This window comes from Palaemon carinicauda, chromosome 4 (genome assembly GCF_036898095.1).
Source record: "Palaemon carinicauda isolate YSFRI2023 chromosome 4, ASM3689809v2, whole genome shotgun sequence".
NCBI lineage: Eukaryota > Metazoa > Arthropoda > Malacostraca > Decapoda > Palaemonidae > Palaemon > Palaemon carinicauda.
In genome coordinates, this window is record NC_090728.1 from 43,285,647 (window position 1) to 43,306,275 (window position 20,629).

Below are 20,629 nucleotides of genomic sequence, written 5' to 3' on the forward strand. Positions count from 1 at the left end.
CGGCCTTGTGAGCAACATGTTTCTGAGTGCATAGAAGGATCGGAGCGTTATCTGCTTCAGCTGAACATACTGCCTCATGCACACATGTTCATCCTCTTTGGATAATCCTGCTTACCCATATTTTGTCTGTGGATAGCGCACTCATCAGCGCGTACACCAGAGCCTCACAACCAGCACACTGGTGGGTGCTCACAATCCTTCGCGTTCGCCATCACCACAATCTACGATTGACCACACTCACGCATACAATTCTAGTGCGCTGAAGCATATATTTCGTGAGCATAGGAGGTTGCCATTAACGCGTGCACTATGGCATGCGCCTACACCTACGACACGTACCCACACCAACGCACCTAAGATTAGCGTGTATGTTGAGACATTATGTAATTGCAGGGATTTTCTTGCACAGATTACTGTTGTGCGCTTCCCTCTAGGACAAGAGTCAAGGACTTTGATGATAGGCGTGCTCCTTGCAAGTGCTTACCTGAACGCTCAGCTTGCCATAGCACTCTAGATGCGCTGTTGCTACCTGTTATTCCTGACAGGTTTAGGACAAGATCCAAAGATGGTTTTAAGCACGAGTCCGATGCATCCTTGGTGCACCTTTTTGACTGTAATTGAGTGCAGACTGACTATTCTTGTGCAAGTGAGTAGATGCCCTTCTAAACCCAATCATTCCTGGAACAGACAAAGAAGTACTGTAGAGTTTCTTGCCCAGGAATCCCGCCATGCAACTCAAAATTATTTAATGAAGAGTGGGGAAGGGAGACAGGCTCCTCTTTGTAGTACATGTCGAGTGGCAATTAATATTAATCATATTTGTCGATTGTCCTGTTTTAATCTTCAGAGGATGACACATTTATTCCAGGACAAACCTTTAATAAAAGAGGTACTGGGGGAAAATTGTAATACTGTACCCCAAACTTGAATAAATTTACACAAAGTATTGGGTTATATCACAAACTTTTATCATTTTAATGCCTTCATTTTTCACGTTTAGATGTTATTGTTCGAAAGTGGTGTGATTGGTTTTATAGGTTTAATTGATACCAAATGGTGTGAGTGTACGGTTATGGTTGATTACAGTAATTTGTATTATGTAGCAAGGAATGGCCTTTGATGCCTCAGTACTTGGCTCGAGGCCTAATTCAGACTATGCTGCAAAAGGATGCTCTGGAGGAGGTCAGAGACAACTCTCCGGGCTTGTTCAGCCTGCCTCTTTCTGGTCATAATATCTTCAGGATTGGAGACCAATGATAGACCTGTTGGCTCTAAATGAGTTTGTCCATCAACTCAGTTCAGTATGGAAACACCCAGCAAAGTCAGACAGACCCCAAGGAAGAAATATATCATGATTTTCATTAACCCTAGGGATGCCTACTTTCAGATCCCTGTGAATCGTGCTTCAAGGAAATTCCTACGGTTTGTCCTAGGTAGCGAAGTGTTTCTATTCAGAGTATTTTGTTTCGTACTGTCCACAACCTCCTCGATATTCACGTTGGTGTCAGCAGGGGCTCATGCCAACAAGATGCGTCTAATCAGGTATTTGAACAATTGGCTAGTGTTAGCAGACTTGGAGACCCAATTTTGTTACCTTTGGGAAGAGCTCCTCTCTTTTTGTCGGAATTGTGATAACTCTAGAGAAGTCCAACCTTTCTCCCACACAGAGAATGATGGACCTGGGCATGGACATAGACACGGTAACAGGGAGAGCCTATCCTTCCCAAGACGTAACCCTGCTCAAGGAAGCAGCTCATCCCTTCCTTCGTCAGTCACAGGCACCAGCAGATTAATGGGCACAGCTCCTAGGGAACATGACCATGCTTGAGAAGCTTGTTCTGCACTGTTACCTCCACCTGTGATCGTTGCAGTGGTGTTTAAAAAGACACTGGTCACAAGCCACAGATTTCGTGCAAGCCCTAGTTCCAATCGAGTAAGACACCACATCTGATCTTCTCTGGTGGCTGAGTAACGAGAATATGCTACAAGGGTCTCCCTGAGAGTGTCCCACTCCAGATCTTTTGCTCATGGATGCATCAAAGAGAGGGTGGGGAGCCCATCTCAAAGATCATCTGGCTGTGGTCCCTAGAAGACAAGTCTCTTCACATCAATGTGGTGGAGTTGAAGGCAGCTTGTCCAGCCCTACAACACTTCCAGCTATTAATAACAGTCCACTCGGTTACAATGATAAATGACAATGCAACCGTAGTGGCATATGTCAAAGAAGGCAGCTTCTTTGCTAGCTAGCTGTCTCGATACATGACCGGGGTGTTAGCAATGGGATACCCCTTTCAGCGCGGTTCATCTCTGGCAAAAAGAACGTCATGGCAGACAAGTTGAATCACCGGGATCAGATAATTGGCTCAGAATGGGTTTTTTTTTTTTTTTATCCCCTGGTAGCGATGAGGCTCATGACGTAATGGGGTTCCCAGTCTACTGCTTACTAGTGCCAGACCTGGCAGCAGTGCTCGAGGACAAGTTCCACCACTCCTAGGATGTCCTCAATGTCTGTGTTTTTCCGCGATTTTGCCTTCTTCAAAGCTTCTTGAACAAGGTTCCGGTATCCCACAATTTAAAGTTAACCCTGATAGGTTTGAAATGACAGCAAGCAGAATAGTACCCAGACCTGCTTTTGCGAGTGGAAACTCTTATAGAACTTTCGCATTGGCACAACCTACTGTGTCGGCGCCACCTGCAGAAGCTTTCAACAGCTCAATGAAGTTTCTATCTTTTCACAGCTGGAAGTTATCCAGTGTCTCCTCCAAGAGAGAGGCTTTTTGCACAAAGCAGTGCAAGTAATGTCCAGATACCTTAGGAAGTCCTCTGCAGATACGTACCAGGCAAAGTGGGCCATCTTTTGTGGTTGGTGCCATAAAAAGGATACTTCTCTCAGAGACTCTATTCCACTCAGCAGATTTTTTAGTGTACCTTCGAATGGAAAAGCATCTCCGTGTCAGTGGTTAAAGGCAATCGTTTGGTCTTGAGTTAGGTACTGAAACTGAGAGGAATATATATTTCTTCTTCGTGGGAATTATCCATGCTTGTTAAAAGCATGGAACAGGCCTGACCTCCGTGTTAGATTCAACCCCCAGATTAGGAAGTAACTAAAGTATTGTGGGCCTTAAAAAGAGCTCCGTACAAACCCATGAGACGGGCCTCTGACAGGGATATTACCCTGAAGACCATCTTTCTCCTCGCGTTAGCCTCAGCAAAAAGCTTAAGCGAACTTCACAGGCTCTCTTATTCGCTCTCTCACTTGGAGCACTTGAGACAGGTCTTTTTATTCTTTATTCTAGAATTTGTAGCTAAAACTCAAAATCCTTTGATCGCTGATTCCAGGTTTTTATCGTCAGCAGTTTCTTCTTTTAGGGAAGTAAGTAACCGATGATCCGGATGAGTTACTTATATGTCCTGTAAGGGTGCTAAGGCGCTACCTTAAGAGAACCCAATTGGCTAGACTTAGGTTGCAGAATCTATTCATAAGTACTGGCAGGGTAAAGAAAAGTCACCAAAAACACAATTTCTTTTTGGCTACGGGAAACTATCTGGAAAGCTTTCAAGCCATAGTTCTCCCAACGCATCAGACCAAGCTATGGTACATGCCCACGCGATCAGAGGAGTTGGTGCCACTCTCACTTTCAAGAAAAATCTATGTTGCTCAGGTACTAGACACTGGAGTATGGAAATCTCCTTTTGGCTAACGGAAACTATCAGGAAAAATTTAATCCCTTGTGGTTTGAGGCTCGAGATGAGGATGACAGGTTCATCCTTGCCAAGATTCTTGGACATGTATTTTTAAATTTATTTCAGAAGCAGGTCTTCTGAAAGCTATTTAACTTTTATAAGGACATCTTTAATTTTATAGTTTTAGATTTAATTTCCTTTATTCCTTATTTAAAGCAAATTATAGCGGCATCAATGACCTTTGATATCAGGATGCCAGAAAATTTGCAATCAATCAATCAATCCCCAACGCATCGGACCAAGGGAGGGTGTGCACTTACGAGATCAGAGGAGTTGGTGTTACTCTCACTTTCAAGAAAAATCTCTCAAGAGCTCATGTACTAGACACTAGAGTATGGAAGTGTCAGGTTGTCTTTACTGGACATTTTTTTACAGGAATACACTCAGAGGTCCCTTAAGACACTTTCACTAGAACCTATGATGGCTGCTTAGCTCCCTTGCAGGACCAAAAGTATTACGTCTAAGATGTCCGTTACAGTATAAGTCTAGGATGAGAGTAAGAGTGACTAGCCTTTTTTCTTCTTCTTTTTCTCCTTTGGGTATAGCGATTGAAACCCCATAGAGCTAGTCAGACGTTGATACAGGTAAGCACCACTCATGGCTAGCAGCAGTTCTGTTGCCACTAATATAGAAGTGTTCATTCCACCATCCTCCTTAAAAGGGGGAGGATGGATAGATACAGGCAAACCCATTGATTTGTATATGTTCTGTCTAACAAACCCACTGATCTAGAGAGATTCTTTTTGGTAACAGCCTTGGTTACGGTACTTTCCTGGTTCACAGGGTGTCTAGGATGCTACACTGCACCTTACCAGATGCAAGCATAGCAATCCTGGGATTTTATCCAAGCAGTTTGGTATTGGAACTTCTACCCACCTAAGCATCTCATATTAAAGGATAAAGGTTTGTACTGTATTTGTGTAGGAACAAATCATGAATTTTAAAAGTACAATAATTTGTGTTTTTTCTATCTATACAAACCTTTTTCCTGTAACTTCCTGCCTTCACCTTCCCCTTAAAAGTCCTAGACTTATTCAAAGTGTGTGTTCAGTGGACCGGAAGAATGGGCGGGGCATCCCTGCAGTTGACTACTAACTACTGGCTATGGCCGAAACCTTGTTATAAGATTTTAACTACTGTGTAATAACTATGCTTGAATCAATTCTCTCATTAAAGGACTCAGGTTTAGATGGTTAGGAAAAATACAGATTACTTTTAAAATTTGTGATTTTAATATTTATGTGGCCAGTATTGTACATGCAAAAATGCCTGTGATAATAAGATTCATGGAAATGAAATTTTTTTAGAATAAAAATTAATTATTTCCATACACAAATTCATGGACCTCTAAACTTGCCTCTCTTTAATGTTTATTTGTCTGTTCCTTGTTCCTTTTTAGTTTCTAAAAAATGGTAGTGAGTCTTGGTAAAGGGAAACTTTATCAGCTCATCTTACTACAGTTCACAAAGCCTTATCACACTGATTATGGAATTTTTTTTTCTATATTTAACGTGTTTGTTGAATCTCTTCCTTCTTAAGAAGAATAAGTCATGAATCTTGGGTGCATACTTGTACTGTACGTGATTTATTGTAAATATTGTTTGTATTTAAGATGCAGAGCATTGCCTATCAATTCAGTTGAAATGGACTACCCACTATGAGATTTTGCCGAGATGGTAACCCTAATTGAGTACAATATTGTGCTCTTCAGTAATAAACATCAGAAAGCTGGAATTCAAAAGGCTATGGTGTTTGTGCACAAAAGATTTGTGTTCAAGAAATGTACATACAGTATAATGTAAAATACAAATAATTTTGTTAATTTTACTGACCCTCTACTTATGAAAAAATTATCTTACGAGGGGAAAGGTACCATTACTTCAAGAATCTTGGCAGCATCCCTATATTTCTAGTTGCAACTAGATTTTAGAATTGAATTCGTTCAGGGAGCAAACTTGCAAACAAAAATTCTTGTCAACAAAGGAAATTCATTTGATGCATTCCACATATCTATAAATATACATAAAACAAATATTTCAAATTTTGTAATGGTAATTATTGAACAATTTATAACCCCCTAACATCAGAAGTGAATGTAAATTAATAATTCTCAATAGCAATTAGAAATAATACTGAAAAAATTCAACTGGCAAAGAAATTAAAGGGAAAAGTTACCACTGTACATGGTAACACTCCTTCCCAATCTTTTAGGAAGCCGTGAAGGGCATAGGTCTCATTTCTCATGCTTGCATGATGTACCACCTATGTGTTGTTGTCACTGGGGTTATTGATGGCTGGATTGAGGCCATCCTGTTTGTGGAGTTTCTTGGTTTAGTTCACTATAACAAGTTATTGCATTATGGAACAGCCATTGTGAATGCAATAATCCCGCTTGCCAGTGTGCCCATAAAATGGGGTGTCATTGCATTTTTCAATTGCTCTTGCCAGCTGATGTAATACTTGTATAGAGGCACATTTTTTCTGAACCTCCAATCCTAATTACCTAGTCGCCTATTGGCAACGACTCTTCCTGGTGATCTGTATGCCGAGGATTCAAGATCAGCTCAAGCTCAATAGTTTCTTGCAAAGTGTGCAACCTCACCATCCTTGTGAGCTAGGGATGGCAGATTGGGAAGCTTTTAGGTCAACTTGCTTAGTCATCAGCATCCATTGCCTGGCCAACTCCCTGGTCCTAGCTTGATGGAGAGGGGTCTTGGGCACTGATCATATGTATATATGGTCAGTCTCAGGGACATAGTCATTGTCCCTTGCCTCTGCCATTCATGAGTGACCTTTAAGCCATTTCCCCTTCTACAAAATACCTAACAGCTTCCCTCTGACCACTGTGTATAAGAAAATGATAATAAAAAAGGATCTTGCAAAGGACCTGTGACTGATATTTTCTGTAGACATGCCTAGTTAAAAACTGATTGCACTCAAACAAAAGTTAGTTTACAATATATTCATTTTAGGTAGTAGGTTGGCCAGGGCACCAGCCATCCGTTGTGATACTATGTAACTGGCCAGACAGTACTACATTGGATCCCTCTTTCTGAGTACGGCTCACTTTTTCTTTGCCTGCACATACACTGAATAGTCTGCCCTATTCTTTACACATATTCCTGTCCCCATACACCTGACAACAATGAGATTACAATCCAATTCTTCTTTGCTCAAGGTGTTAACTACGGCAATGTAATTATTCAGTAGCTACTTTCATCTTGGCAAGGGTTGAAGAGACTTTTTTAGCAATGGTAAGCAGCTCTTCTAGGAGAAACGCACTCCAAAATCATACCATTGTTCTCTTGTCTTTGGTAGTGCTATAACCTCTTCACCATGGTCTGCCACTGTCTTGAGTTAGTTTTCTTGCATAAGGGTACACTCGAACACAGTATTCTATCTTGTTTCTCTTCCTCTTGTTTTTTTATGTTGTTATATTTTATATATAATAGATCTAATTTATTATTGTTAATATTCTTAAAATATTTTATTTTAATTGTTCATTATTTCTCTTGTAGTTTATTTATTTCCTTATTTTCTCTCCTCCCTGGGCTATTTTTTCCCGTTTGAGCCCTTGGGCTTAATTGCATCCTGCTTTTCCAACTAGGGTTATAGCTTAGCTTGTAATAATAATGATAATGGAAATAATAGAGACAAATCTCAACTCTGATGAAGCATTTAAAGCATGTTGATTTGAGACTTGTAGATACTGTACTGGTAGCCTTTCATTAAACCAAAGAAATTCTGCGCATTGCAGGATAGTCTCATTTGAACATTACTTGTCCCAAAAAATCTGCATACAGTAGGAAGTTTTTGCTCAGACATCGATACAATACAGATACTCTTAAATCAATTTGAATTTTTATGGTCATATACTAATTGGATCATATTCAGTCCCTCATAAACCTTGGTACTACTGTATTAATATTTTGTAAGATTCTTAAATTGTACAATTTATTCTGGCCAATTCTGGTTGTTGTAACCTATTGGAAACATCCGTGTCTCGCAACCTGTGAGTCAAGAGTTTGAGTCTTGCTCAAGCTCGATAGTTTCTAGCAGTGTCTGCAACCTGACTGTCCTTATGAGCTAAAAATTTGATCATTTTGTGGAGCCTGTAGGTCTACCTGTTGAGTTATCAGCAGCCACTGTCTTGGCATTTCCTGCTTCCAGTTTAGGTGGACCTTATAGGTCTACCTGCTGAATCATTAGCAGTCATTATCTGGCTCTCCCTGGGTCTAGCTAAGGTGGAGAGGTGCTTGGACATTGATCATATGCCAGTTTGTAGGATGTTATCCTGTCCCTTAACTCGGTTGCTCATGAGATACTTTTAAACCTGCTCATAATTGAATTAGCTGTGGCCTGATTGGTAACGTCTCTGCCTGGTGTTTCCCAGTCGGGGGTTCGAGTCCCGCTCAGACTCGTTAGTGCCATTAGTGTCTGCAACCTTACCATCCTTGTGAGCTAAGGTTGGGGGGTTTGGGGGAGCCTATAGGTCTATCCGCTGAGTCATCAGCAGCCATTGCCTGGCCCTCCCTGGTCCTAGCTTGGGTGGAGAGGAGGCTTGGGCGCTGATCATATAATATATGGTCAGTCTCTAGGGCATTGTCCTGATTGCTAGGGCAATGTCACTGTCCCTTGCCTCTGCCATTTATGAGCGACCTTTAAACCTTTAATGACATATTTAGTGAGCATCAGAATACAGTATATACATCTCAGGGCTTTACTTTATTTTTTTTTTTATTAATTTATCTGATTTGTGTTCCTGTTTTTGTTCTTTTTGTATAACATAGATAATACAGTACTGTACACTGAATTATCATGTAATTTTTATATAAAAACATCTGATTTTTATTTTGCAAATTATCAACATTCATAACATTTCTTTATATTCTATGTATTATTCTAATTAATTCAACTTATGAGTATTGATTATTGTAACCTGGTTCAAAACATGTTTTGAAGCTTACAGCATGCATCTCAAATCTAGCATTTTACTATAAAAGAATTATCCTTGTTTGATATTCTGGGTTAGCACAGAAAAAGCTTATGATAAAAATCCAAATCCTGCCTCTGGCTTTAGCCTTTAGGCTATAATTTTTGTGTGTTATGTTAGTGATAGTATCAAGTATTGAATAGGGTATCAACTGAATTTTTTAAGTATTGTATTTAATCAGTTTTGAATTTGTGATTTTGTTTTTTAATAAGTATTTATTTTTCATAGCACTGTCATTTTTCCTTTATTTTAGATAAATATAAATGTTAGATTTCTCATTGACTCCCAGTAATGCTCTTTTTAAATAAATGCAATTCTTGTTCTTCAGTATCTGCTCTCCTTATAAACCTTTAGTAGACACGTGGGCCTAACAAACTAAACAATGACACTGAAAAACTTAACAAGCACAATACATTACTACCATTTAATAAGTGTCAAGTAGGTACAGTAAACTAATACAGGTAAATACTTTTGTGTATACTGTACACACTTTGTGGCCTTTCAACACATGCCCTAAAAAGAGAAGGAAGGGTGATGCCATATGCATGCTGCGTACCTTGCGAATGTTGTGCTGCCTCACTCATTTTTTGTCCCTTCTGTCCCTCTTATTTTCAGTGGCGATCCCTATCCTACTGTTTTTCCTTGTTGGAACACCCTACGAGAGAGGGTTCAATTGCGACGATCAGAGCCTGCGATATCCTTATAAGGACTCTACAGTAACCACACTGGTTCTTTACTTAGTAGGAACTGGTCTGCCAGTAATTGCGGTAAGTTGGCAGGTGACTCCTGCCCTGCCCAGTCCCTTTACCCTTACCCTCACCAAGTCCCACCATCTTTGTGTTGATCCTACCTATGCATGTTGTCCCTTTTAATAAACAGTACTGAACCTACATACTGTATATATATATATATATATATATATATATATATATATATATATATATATATATATATATACTGTATATATATATATATATATATATATATATATACTGTATATATATATATATATATATATATATATATATATATACTGTATATATATATATATATATATATATATATATATATATATATATATATATATATATATGTATATATATGTATGATATAAATATGTATATATAATATATATATATATATATATATATATATATATATATATATATATATATATGTATGTATGTATGTATGTATATATATGTATGATATAAATATGTATATAATATATATATATATATATATATATATATATATGTATGTATGTATGTATATATATGTATGATATATATATATATATATATATATATATATATATATATATATATATATATATACTGTATATATATATATATTATACTGTTTTCAGTTCACATGCCCATTGGAGGTCAAGCATGTTGTTTTCATCTAATGATGATCAAATTTAATAATGACATTCAAATTGTTCAGTTGCATGGTTAGATTACGTTTTATAAATTACAGTTCACTATAGTAGTTGCAAAAAATCAACACTTGGAGGATGGTGGTGATGCTAAGGGTAACTATGTGAGCACAGTGTTGTTAGGCATGAATATTAGCACTGCATAATAGTACACAATAGTTGAGAATTCTCCATTTGTGTCAAAGCTCGTTAGCTGCGTAGGTTAGTTTCAGTTTATGGGGTCAATAGAAGTTTTGTTTTTCCCAGTTGTCAGTTCCTTGGAAGTCATTTTTAAATGTACAGTGCTCATTATTAGAGTAGACTGCGTATACATTGCTATTTTTTGCCTTCTGTCTATTTTGCATATTGAATAATTTGCTTATGAATATTTCCAGGTCCTCTGAAGTTTTAATATCAAGTTGTGTAATTCATCTTTACCTATTATAAATTTACATTTATGTTTCATAGCTAAAGACCTGTTGTGGTGGTTTCAACCTTTTCTTATTTGGTAAACAGTATTGCTGTTGATTGTTTACTAGCAGGTTCCTCCACTACTAACCTATAATTTATACAAAATTCAATTGAATGAGAATGTTGTGTGCAGTACATAAAAACATTGTTTTATTTCAGCTAAGAATTGAAAGATTATACTGCATTTAATGTTATCTTCGGAATGTATATTCCCTTGACAATTTTTGGGAATTATTGTGCATATGTCTTTTTTGTTCTTAACTTACATCATAATAAATATGAAATAAATATCACTAATTATTTCAAGTTTTAAAGGAGGACAAATTAAAGTCTCTAGTCATTTATTGTTAGTACAATACAGTAATATGTCTTTAAGAAATTAAATTGCTAGAGCTTGATTTTATTCTGCAAGAGAAAGTCAAACAAATATCCGACACCAAAGTCAGTTTTCTCAGATCTGTTATTCTACCATCATATTTTACCACAGACCCATTACTTTAACATAGCTCATTTTGGTGTCATAAGCAAATTTGAAGACACTTCATTTGTCTTTCGGAAGATAAAGACGTTGATTGGATAGCTCTGGTAGGCTTGGGCATGTGCCCTCTGTTCCTTGTGTCTCCGGTAGTTAAACAAATCATTGTGTGTGTCTGCCAATATATTAGCAACTCACAGTGCTTCCTTTACCAAAAAGCTTTTCAGGATTATTGTGTGTTACTTCTAATTTTTAGGATTTCTTTAATTCTTTTAATTTTATAATTTTCTTCAGTCGTGTGGAAAACATTAATTACATTGATGAGTTTCTTAATGAAGCTCTGGTTAGTTTATTACATAGCATCCACAATTCACTTTACTACAGTAGATTCTGCCTTGCTTGATACTTCATTTTTATATATTTTTGTTTCTTTGATGATTTTTAATTATTTTATTACCCCGTAGTGGGTTAATACCGTTGGTGCACCTCAAGCAGTGTGCTTTAGGCATTGCATAAAGGTCTTTTCAGCATTCCTTCAGCCCCTAGCTGGACTTTTATTTTTATCTTTATACATTATCTCTCTTCCTACTTCCTAGCTTACTCTTAGGCAATGAATGTTTTCATAGGCCCCAGCGCCATGCTGTATAGCCCAATATCATTAATTAAATTATGACTATATCATCTCCCTGGTTAAGGGTAAGCTTTTTATGTAGCTAAGGATATTAACTAGTTAAAGATGTACTTTAGTCACCGTTCATTTCTTCTAATTGATATCAGATATGCTTTGCTTAAGTACAGTATGTATTAGATTTATATTACATATGTACTGTATTTGTAAATTATAAAATATTGATTCATTTCTAATGAAGTGTTTAGTGGAAGGTTCTTGTCCTTGCTCTGTACCTTTGGCAGTTGTTCATGTCTGAGGTTAATGAGCTTTGTTTCTCCAGAACAGTTTATTTGTTCCTACACAAATCGAAACCCTCATCCTTTAAAAGGTGAATGTTTTCAACTAGGCTTTAGGCGACTATTAAAACTTTTAATGATGTCTGGCTAGTTACATTGGGTTCAGGAAGGCCTTGCCAACATACACCAATACACCAAGAAGCATGTTTTGAGCTGCCAGTGAGTACAGACTTACTCCAGCGCCTTCAGCTGGCCATTTTAATCTTTTGTTTTTCTTCTAAGTAATTGTTGGCAGTTAGTTGTGCATGAGAGAGAAGAAGAAAGATTTTGCAGCTTTCCTGATAACTGTAGTTGACTGACAGTTATGTGTCATCTACCGATATAAACTTTTTGTTTCTGTTTAAGATTATTCCTGTTTTTATTTATTCTCTTGCAAGTAAAAACGGTGGATAGTGTTATTGTGACTAAGGAATTTTGCTTTTATGGGACATCTTTGTTTCTTCACACCTCTTGTCAGAAGGAAAGGGCTCCATCCTTCTTTTCCTCTTTATGGATGAAGTAGTCCTAGAAGGTCAATCTATAGGAGTTGGGTATATGGGACTCCTACTGTTTCTCTCCCAGTGAGAGAGAAAGTGTTGCTCCAAGAGTCGTCAGTGACTCCACTATTATTATTATTATTATTATTATTATTATTATTACTTGCCAAGCTGCAACCCTAGTTGGAAAAGCAGGATACTATAAGCCCAAAGGGCTCCAACAGGGAAAAAATAGCTCAATGAGGAAAGGAAATAAATAAACTACAAGTGAAGTAACCAAAAATCAAAATAAAATATTTTAAGAACTGTAACAATATTAAAATATATCTCTCATATATAGATTATAAAAACTTTAAAGAAACAAGAGGAAGAGAAACAAGATAGAACAGTGTGCCCAAGTGTACCCTCAAGCAAGAGAACTCTATCCCAAGGCTATGGAAGACCATGGTACAGAGGCTATGGCACTACCCAAGACCAGAGAACAATGGTTTGATTTCGGAGTCTCCTTCTAGATGAGCTGATTACCATAGCTAAAGTCTCTCTTCTCCCTTACCAAGAGGAAAGTTGCCACCAAGAAATTTCAGTGCAGAAGTTAACCCCTTGAGCAAAGAAGAACTGTTTGATAATCTCAGTGTTGTTAGGTGTATGAGGACAGAGGAGAATGTGGAAAGAATAGGCCAGACTATTTGGTGTATTTGTAGGCAAAGGAAAAGTGAGCCGTAACTAGAGAGAAGGATCCAGTGTACTACCATCTGGCCAGTCAAAGGACCCAATAACTCTCTAGCGGTAGTATCTCAAGGGAAGGCTGGTGCCTTGGCCAACCTACTAAAGACAAAGAATAAGACAACCTTGAAAGACGATGAGGTAATGCGCTGCTATAGGAGCACGACCTCATCTGTTCTAGTGTGTGCTCCCACAGGAGTCCGCCCTCACCTGTTTGAGTGTGTTTGCTGTCACCTGTTTGCTTGCATGCCCTCATCTGTTTGTGCATTCTCCCATATCCAAGCACCCTCATCTGGTCGCTCGCTACTATGTGCGTGCTCCTAGAGAAGTGTGCCCTCACCGATTCCATGCACCTCTACGAGTTCTCCTGTGCTTGCGTGCTCACATTCCTGTCCTCATCTGTTCTTATGCATGCCTCATTTTTTCGCGCAAGCAATCGTTTAGTACTGCACCCTTGTCCGTACGCTTGTGAGCATTCACGCACTCCTGTGCCAACTTGCTCTCCTAAAGGAGTGCGCCCTTGCACTCTTATTAGGAGCGAGCCCTCACATGTTCACATACACCCACGAGTTCCCCCTTGTTCGAGTGCCCTAGAGCACAATCAACTGTTTGTGCACACCCTTCTACAGCAACCTTGTAATTAGGCAAGAAACTTTATACTTATATGTGTGCCAGTACGTATCATGAGGCAAGAGAATACTTACTGGGAACATTCCTTCCCGAAAATACATATCGGTTTGCGATACGGGGCTTACAAACCAGCTACGTGTGCTCTTTTCTCACAAAAATGAAAGCCCGCATTACCAATAGGAATAAGGGTTTGCATGTCTCCCCTTTTCATGCTCTACCCCTCTCTCGATATCAGGAGAGAGAGGGTATACTGTATATGCATACTGAGTCGTCCCTACGAGAACAGACTTCAGTACTGTTGGTTTTTCAACCATGGTCAGTCTCGTACTGAATGTAGTGCCCTCAACCGAAAACTGCTACAGTACTTCTCCAGAAGGGGAAGATGTCATCTAAATAGGTCCAATCGAAGTAACTGCGTGTCTCTGATGAAGTCAGAATACATAAAGACAGTCGTCGTCATAGGCGCCCACTCATGTCCGAGTATTGGGTTCTGTCGTCAGCCATCAGCCTCCTATCTATGGGGTGGGTGCTTATGTCTGATGTGGCTCTTAAGTCCTAGTCTGTGGTGGAAGAGTCGCGGACAGTGTTCACAAGGGAGGGTAGGTGGTGGGCGGGGCTGTTCTAATCTCTCTCTCCTTCTTCTCCTAGCCTCCTCATTTTGTCTCCTCCTCTCCTCGAAGTCCACGGTGCCATGGTGTGCTGTACTCCTCCAGGTTTTCCTGTCCCTGGCTGTTTCTTCCCATGAGGAAGGATTGATGTCAGTTAGAGCCAGGGTCCGCTTTAGTTGATCTTTATAGCGCATTTTCGGGGCTCCTCGTGGTCTGGTGCCCTGGGTCAGTTCTCCGTAGAATATTTTCTTTGGGAGCCTAGATGGATCCATCCTATGCACGTGTCCTATCCAGCGGAGGCGGTGGTGGATGATGGTGGCCTCCACGCTGGTCAGCGAGGCACGTTCTAAGACTTCAATGTTGGTGGTGTGGCTCTCCCAGGGGATTCTCAAGATCTGCCTCATTTTCATTTGTTGGAAGCGTTCTAGGTTTTTAATATCGTTTCTATATAGCGTCCATGTTTCACATGCATACAGGAGCGTGGAGAGGACTACTGCCCTGAACACCATTATTGTGGTGGTCATTGTCAGTGCGTGGTTGTTAAATACGCGGCAGTTGAGTCGGCCAAAGGCGGAGTGGGCTGCCCTGATCCTGTTCTCCACGTCCTTTTTGCTTGTGGGAGCTGATGTTGGGATGCTCCCTAGGTAGGAGAACTGGTCCACCTGTTCTAACGGTTGGTCGTTCACTTTGGTATTGAAGTTTGGGAGCATCAGTCCTGGATGTTGGACGAGGGTCTTGGTTTTATCTGTGTTGACTTGCATCCCAAAACGTTCGTAGGCAGAGTTGTATGCATCAGCTAATGACTGCAGGTCCTCTGTCGTCTGACCTGGGGTGGCATTGTCGTCAGCATACTGCAGTTCTCGCACTGCACACAAGGTGATCTTGGTTCTGGCGCGGAGTCTGGCGAGGTTGAAAGCGCCTCCATCCATGCGGAAACGTAGGTCGACTGAGGGCGATACTGCAGACTGTACTGTATACCAAAACTGTGTTCTATCCAGAGCTGAGCTGTTCAAGATAAAAGTGTTCATATGCCAGTTTCTAGCACTGTCTCATTTGAGCTCAAGTTCTCATATTCTCACGAGAGTAAAGGCCCTTCACCAACCTAAGTAAGTTGGACACCCAGCTGCGTATGAGGCAAGAGGTTATATATCAGAAATTCCTACATCCTTGAAAATACGTTTTGTTACAAGGTTCAAGATTTCACTGCACTTTTTAATGCTACGCGAACATACACTCAACATGTGTTTTTCAGTGACTTTTGAATCACAGAACTGCTGGCATCTTCTTTTTTCCTACTCTTCCAGTACTGTACTCAATATGGTGGAAGAGGATCCCATGACTGTTCTCATAGCTTGTACGGGCTACGAGATCTTACCTTAATGAGCGCCAAGTTTTCCTGGTTCCCTGCCCTTTCATTTTTGGCTTTTATAACAATACAATTTTGTATGCTCCGGGACAATCGTGGATTGTAGGGTTCCTGATTTCAGTAACCAATTGTAAAGCTTCCAATAATGATAACTGATCGTAAAATTCCTGTTTGTGGCGTGTGGCCAATTCCATAGAAACGGTAAGCGTGGAGAATAAGCTCGAAGCAACCTGTCAATCTGGAAGAATGTTTGTGACTTATACTTGTGCCTTAATTGTTTGTCCTCTTCAAGTCACCAGGGAACTAGTTCACCTGTTCCTGATTCTTCCTAGCACTTCTACCACTAAAGAGGAGGAAAGAATCACCTAAGTACAGGTCAACTGATTTGGAAGTCTCTCAAGACTTGAACTGTTCCTCTGCATGGTTTCGTGAGAGGAGCAGCCCTGTACCAAAACCTAACCACCCAGGAAGGTTTTGCATTACAAGGTAAAGGAGCTCCTGCTACCAATAGTGGGTCTTGTATGAGACAGCAAGAGTGGTGCTGTTCAAGACTTCAACTGTCATCCTTGTTTCTCTCCTGTCTCGGAACATAGGGATGTTGCACAGATGTTTCGGTAACACCATTACGCGAGATCTCCAAACTCGCCGATACTGCTCCTCAACACAGATCTTCTCACACTCAAAGAAAGATCCATGATTTTGTGTTCCCAGAATGTTAAGATCTTCCATTGGAGTGCTTGATGGCTTGGAACAAGTGACTTCTCAAATCTCATTTCAGAAATCGCATAAGCACTAAGATGCCACATTGCGCACGTGTGCGGTTTTGTTGGCAAGGATCCTTTTTCACCAAGTTTATTTGCGTGTATTCTTCAGGAAGACGATGCTAGATATGATTACCTTTAGAAAGGCAGCTTAGTATGATAATTCTGTCTTCCACTGAATAATGACATTACTGACATTATAGTATATAGCGATCGATAGTTTCAGGATTCCTGGTTTTTTTGCAGTCGCCATCCCTCGTCAATCAAACCAACAGAGCCCGCGCTAAAGGGAGGGGCCCTGATGGAGATTCAAGCATGAGGACACGACGTCCCGACACCTGAGTTCGCTGCCATGGAAGTTGGTTCCATGACCAGCCTTCTAGAATTTCTAGGTTGGATTGCTGGGTGGTCGTAGTCACGTGCTGAATTACGACCCAGGGCTTGTCAAGCCCAAGGACGAGGAAGTACACTACTTGGTCCGGTCAGACTCCAACAATAAAGCTTCTTGGTGTACTATTCATCTGCCCTGTGGGCCATTCAAAACTCAGAGGAGAGAGAATACGGTTGTTTCCCGTTTTGCCAGACCGCGGGACTCAATAGTGCACGTATTTCCCTTCGTTACAAGGGCTGAAGCACGTTTTCCAAAGAGGGAGCAGATACCCGGCGGTAATAGTGGAAGAAGTTACAAAGAGATCTCTTCTTCCATCGATCAGTTACTGCTAATGGCCAAGGCCCTACAAGGATAACTACTACGAGATCCCAATTGCACCCTGAGAAAGGCTTGAAGAGCACCCTGTACTTTCCCCCACAACCATGCCTTTCACATTGAGGGATTGACGAAGGTGAAGCATAAAAGATCATGGAATTCAGTGACTTTCTGGAACTCATGAATGGCAACATGTTGGTCGGGATGTAGAACAAGACACCATCACCACTCCTGACCTGCACGTGCTTGGTTCCACAGACTCCATTCTGGACAAGTAAAAGTGAAGACTCTTCCGTTCCAAAGGTCATGTACCCTCAGATTCATGCTCTGTCCTGTAGGAGGCTTTCTCCACTATATCTTGGGAGAATGGCCAAAGTTCAAAGCTTGCTGCTTCAGACTGGCTACTACTTCCCGAGTGTTCCTACAAGTGCTCATGCTAGCCTTTTTGTAGTACTTTTAAACAGCACTCGTCTTAACAATTACCCTCTTTCTATACTCCTACAGAGGAGCGGCCTCAGTATCGAGATAGACTCCCAGACAGAAGTTGGAATATTGGGGAATACCTTAGCATGACAGCCATGCAAGGCTCCCCGGCAAATAACAGAATTAATAAAACTTTATTTACACTGCCTTGTGGATTGCCAAGGACAAGTCTTTTGAAACTTACATCACTCAACATGCTTGCCATGCAGTAGAACAAGAATCTACCGTGGTTTTGCCGGTCCTAGACTGGCAGTAAAATTCAAAGACGTCTTTCAACATATCTAGGAATCATAGACGCTTACACCTTTCTTCTCTTCGTTTCCATTTCACCGATTTCTCAACAATTTAATGAGTACATTGAAATTCGGAAGAACCCTGATGGCTCCCAAGCAACTACACACTAAATGTTATTCAGATTACCTGTTAGTTTATCTTATTTCATCAGGGAAGCCCCTCCAATTCCTCAGTCAAGCTAAATTACTGCTCAATACCCAATCCAAAAAATACTTAAATTCAGATCTGAACTCTTCATGAGAATAGACTGGACTCTTCACAATACAGCAGACAGGATTCTTGAAAAGGGGTAAGGAAGTCTTGACCTCTTAGAAAGTTCAAGGTGCATGAAGCGTTTCACGGGCCCTCAGAAAAACGGCATATTTTTTTCCTGTCACTAGTTATTCTAAAGGATATATGAAAAGCGTGACTACCTTCCATCCACCTCCGTATCCTCCCTACAAAGGTGACTAGTGGAGACCAGAATGTCTTACCTTCCTGTTCTAGGGGGGGGAGACAATGACTATTCTTCAGTAATAAAGAAATAAGAAAAGAATTCCTGAAACTCCTGTTTTCTTTGTGGTTTTGTAGAAATATTGAACATGCTCTGCCACAAGGAGAACCTGTCAGTGGTTTAAGCACTGTGCTAAAGTGCCAGGCAACCTTTGCAGCCCACTATTTATGGGAGTATACCCACAGATCTTTACCTATGTTTTCTTAAAGACCATTTGTAGTGACAGTATTCACATGGTTGTGTAGCTTATCATGCTCCTTACAGGACAAGAGGTATCTTGTCTAAGATAGTGATTGCGACATTAGTCTAATTTAAGTGGTGGATTGTCTGACCATTTTCTTCTTATCCTTCCCCTCCCTTGGGGTGCAGTAATCGTGTCGATATTTGCTGGATCGAACATTGACACAGTTAAGCTTCTATACCGAGCAACTGCTCTATAAGAGCAAGATACAGTATATAAGTACTTTCCCCATCTTCCTTACGGGGTTAGGGATAGAATGTAGAATACATTACACTTAATTGGCCATTCATTGTGACATCTTATCCCTCTGAGGATGCAAGCTCTTCTTCGACTTTCTCTCCATGGACGTAACCAAGCCTAAACCATGAGAATCTATTCTGAAATGTTGGGATGTGGTAGGACTTAACACTCCCACTTCTATCAGGTCCAATTGTAACGACATCCTGGGATTTATACCAACCAGTGTGGTTAGAAGGGCTCCCTCCCTCCTAAGGATTAGTCTCTTATTCAATGACAAGGGTTTTTGTATTTATGTCGGAAGAAATAACAAATTTTAAAATTACTTTTAATTTTATTTGTATTTTACATAGCTACAGGTATTCAAACCAAAGTCCTTTAAGTTTTGCTTCAGCCATCTCGCTATCCCTGGGTGAAGGTCAAAGTGGCTTCTCAGTGTGCTGGCAAGGGGGGTGGACTTCCTCGCTGCCCGCCAGTAACTACAAACACTTTGTTAAAAGTTTTAACAGCCGCCTGCAGTCTTCCAATAGAAATATTCTCCTTTGAGCAAACATGCATATCAAGATGAGCACTCTTTTGTTTGCCGGAAATCTTCTCTCGACAGCGCAACAACCAAGAGAGACTGCTTCTCTAAGCACTTAGGAACCTTTCCTTGGGAATTTCAAGATCGCTCCTCTTAGAGCTCATCCGCTGGACAAGGACTTAGAGATGGAACTTATGCGATCTTCTCATGCTAAAGCGTGATTTTTTTCATGTATGCCACACTGGAATACTTACGGCTAGAGCAGAAGAATATGCCAACACATTGATGTACGATGGTGTTAGCATAACAATATCTACTGAGTGCAACCACTTCTCGGTTAGAACTTCACCCGGCCTTCCCTCAGATCTGCAAGAAATGTCAGTTAAAGAACTTTTCTGGACAGACAAAAGAGTTTCAAGACGCACAATGGTGCCCTCTCATTCATATTCACGGGTGGCTAGCTATGAACAAGCTCCTTTGTGCTGGAATAGTAAATTGGTATACTGGACTGGAATACACATTACAGTATCAGGTGAGATATCGTCCACCAATTAGGGAATTATCGCCGACTTCTACTTGGTCAAGATGTGCCAATGAACAATTGCCTTATCACTTACAACAAGAGGGCCAATCAGGTGCATAACAGCTCTCACCTGAGCTCAGGCACTCACCTTCAATGTTGGAAAGGAATTGGAACAAACACGAGCTATAGCGCGCTCACATACCCCAGGATCGGGAGGTAAGCGGGTCTATAAAAAGACTCTCCTCGAGGGATATTTCTCATTCAAGATAGTTGGAGAAGGATACCTCAGAGATTTCACAGGCAGAGGCAATCAATGAGGGAACGAACTGCCCCTAAGGAAATTATTATCAGGAAACAAGATCTCCATTTTGTTCTCCTTTGGATAGCCTCTGAACCCAAGGGAAGGATACTAAAATACGTAGGAAAAATGGGGATCTATCACCTCAAGATCAAAGTCCTCTGCTTTGTGCTGGGAAACACCCCCTAGTTGTTTACT

General features: G+C 40.3%; 2 protein-coding genes across 4 annotated transcripts in view; one reads left to right on the top strand and one right to left on the bottom strand.

Moving 5' to 3' along the window:
• The window catches only part of Orp8 (Oxysterol-binding protein-related protein 8), a 732,808-nt gene that overhangs the window by 410,041 nt on the left and 302,138 nt on the right, over positions 1-20,629 (bottom strand). The gene's annotated exons all lie outside the window — the stretch shown is intronic.
• LOC137639913 (phospholipid phosphatase 1-like) overlaps positions 1-20,629 on the top strand; it is a 118,092-nt gene that overhangs the window by 40,553 nt on the left and 56,910 nt on the right. Inside the window, exon 2 of one of the 3 annotated variants that reach the window (XM_068372196.1) lies at positions 9,353-9,504. The exons of the other annotated variants lie outside the window; for them this stretch is intronic. Within the exon in view, the coding sequence (XP_068228297.1) occupies positions 9,353-9,504 (152 nt within the window). The remainder of the gene's footprint in view (positions 1-9,352; positions 9,505-20,629) is intronic. 3 annotated transcript variants of the gene reach the window in all.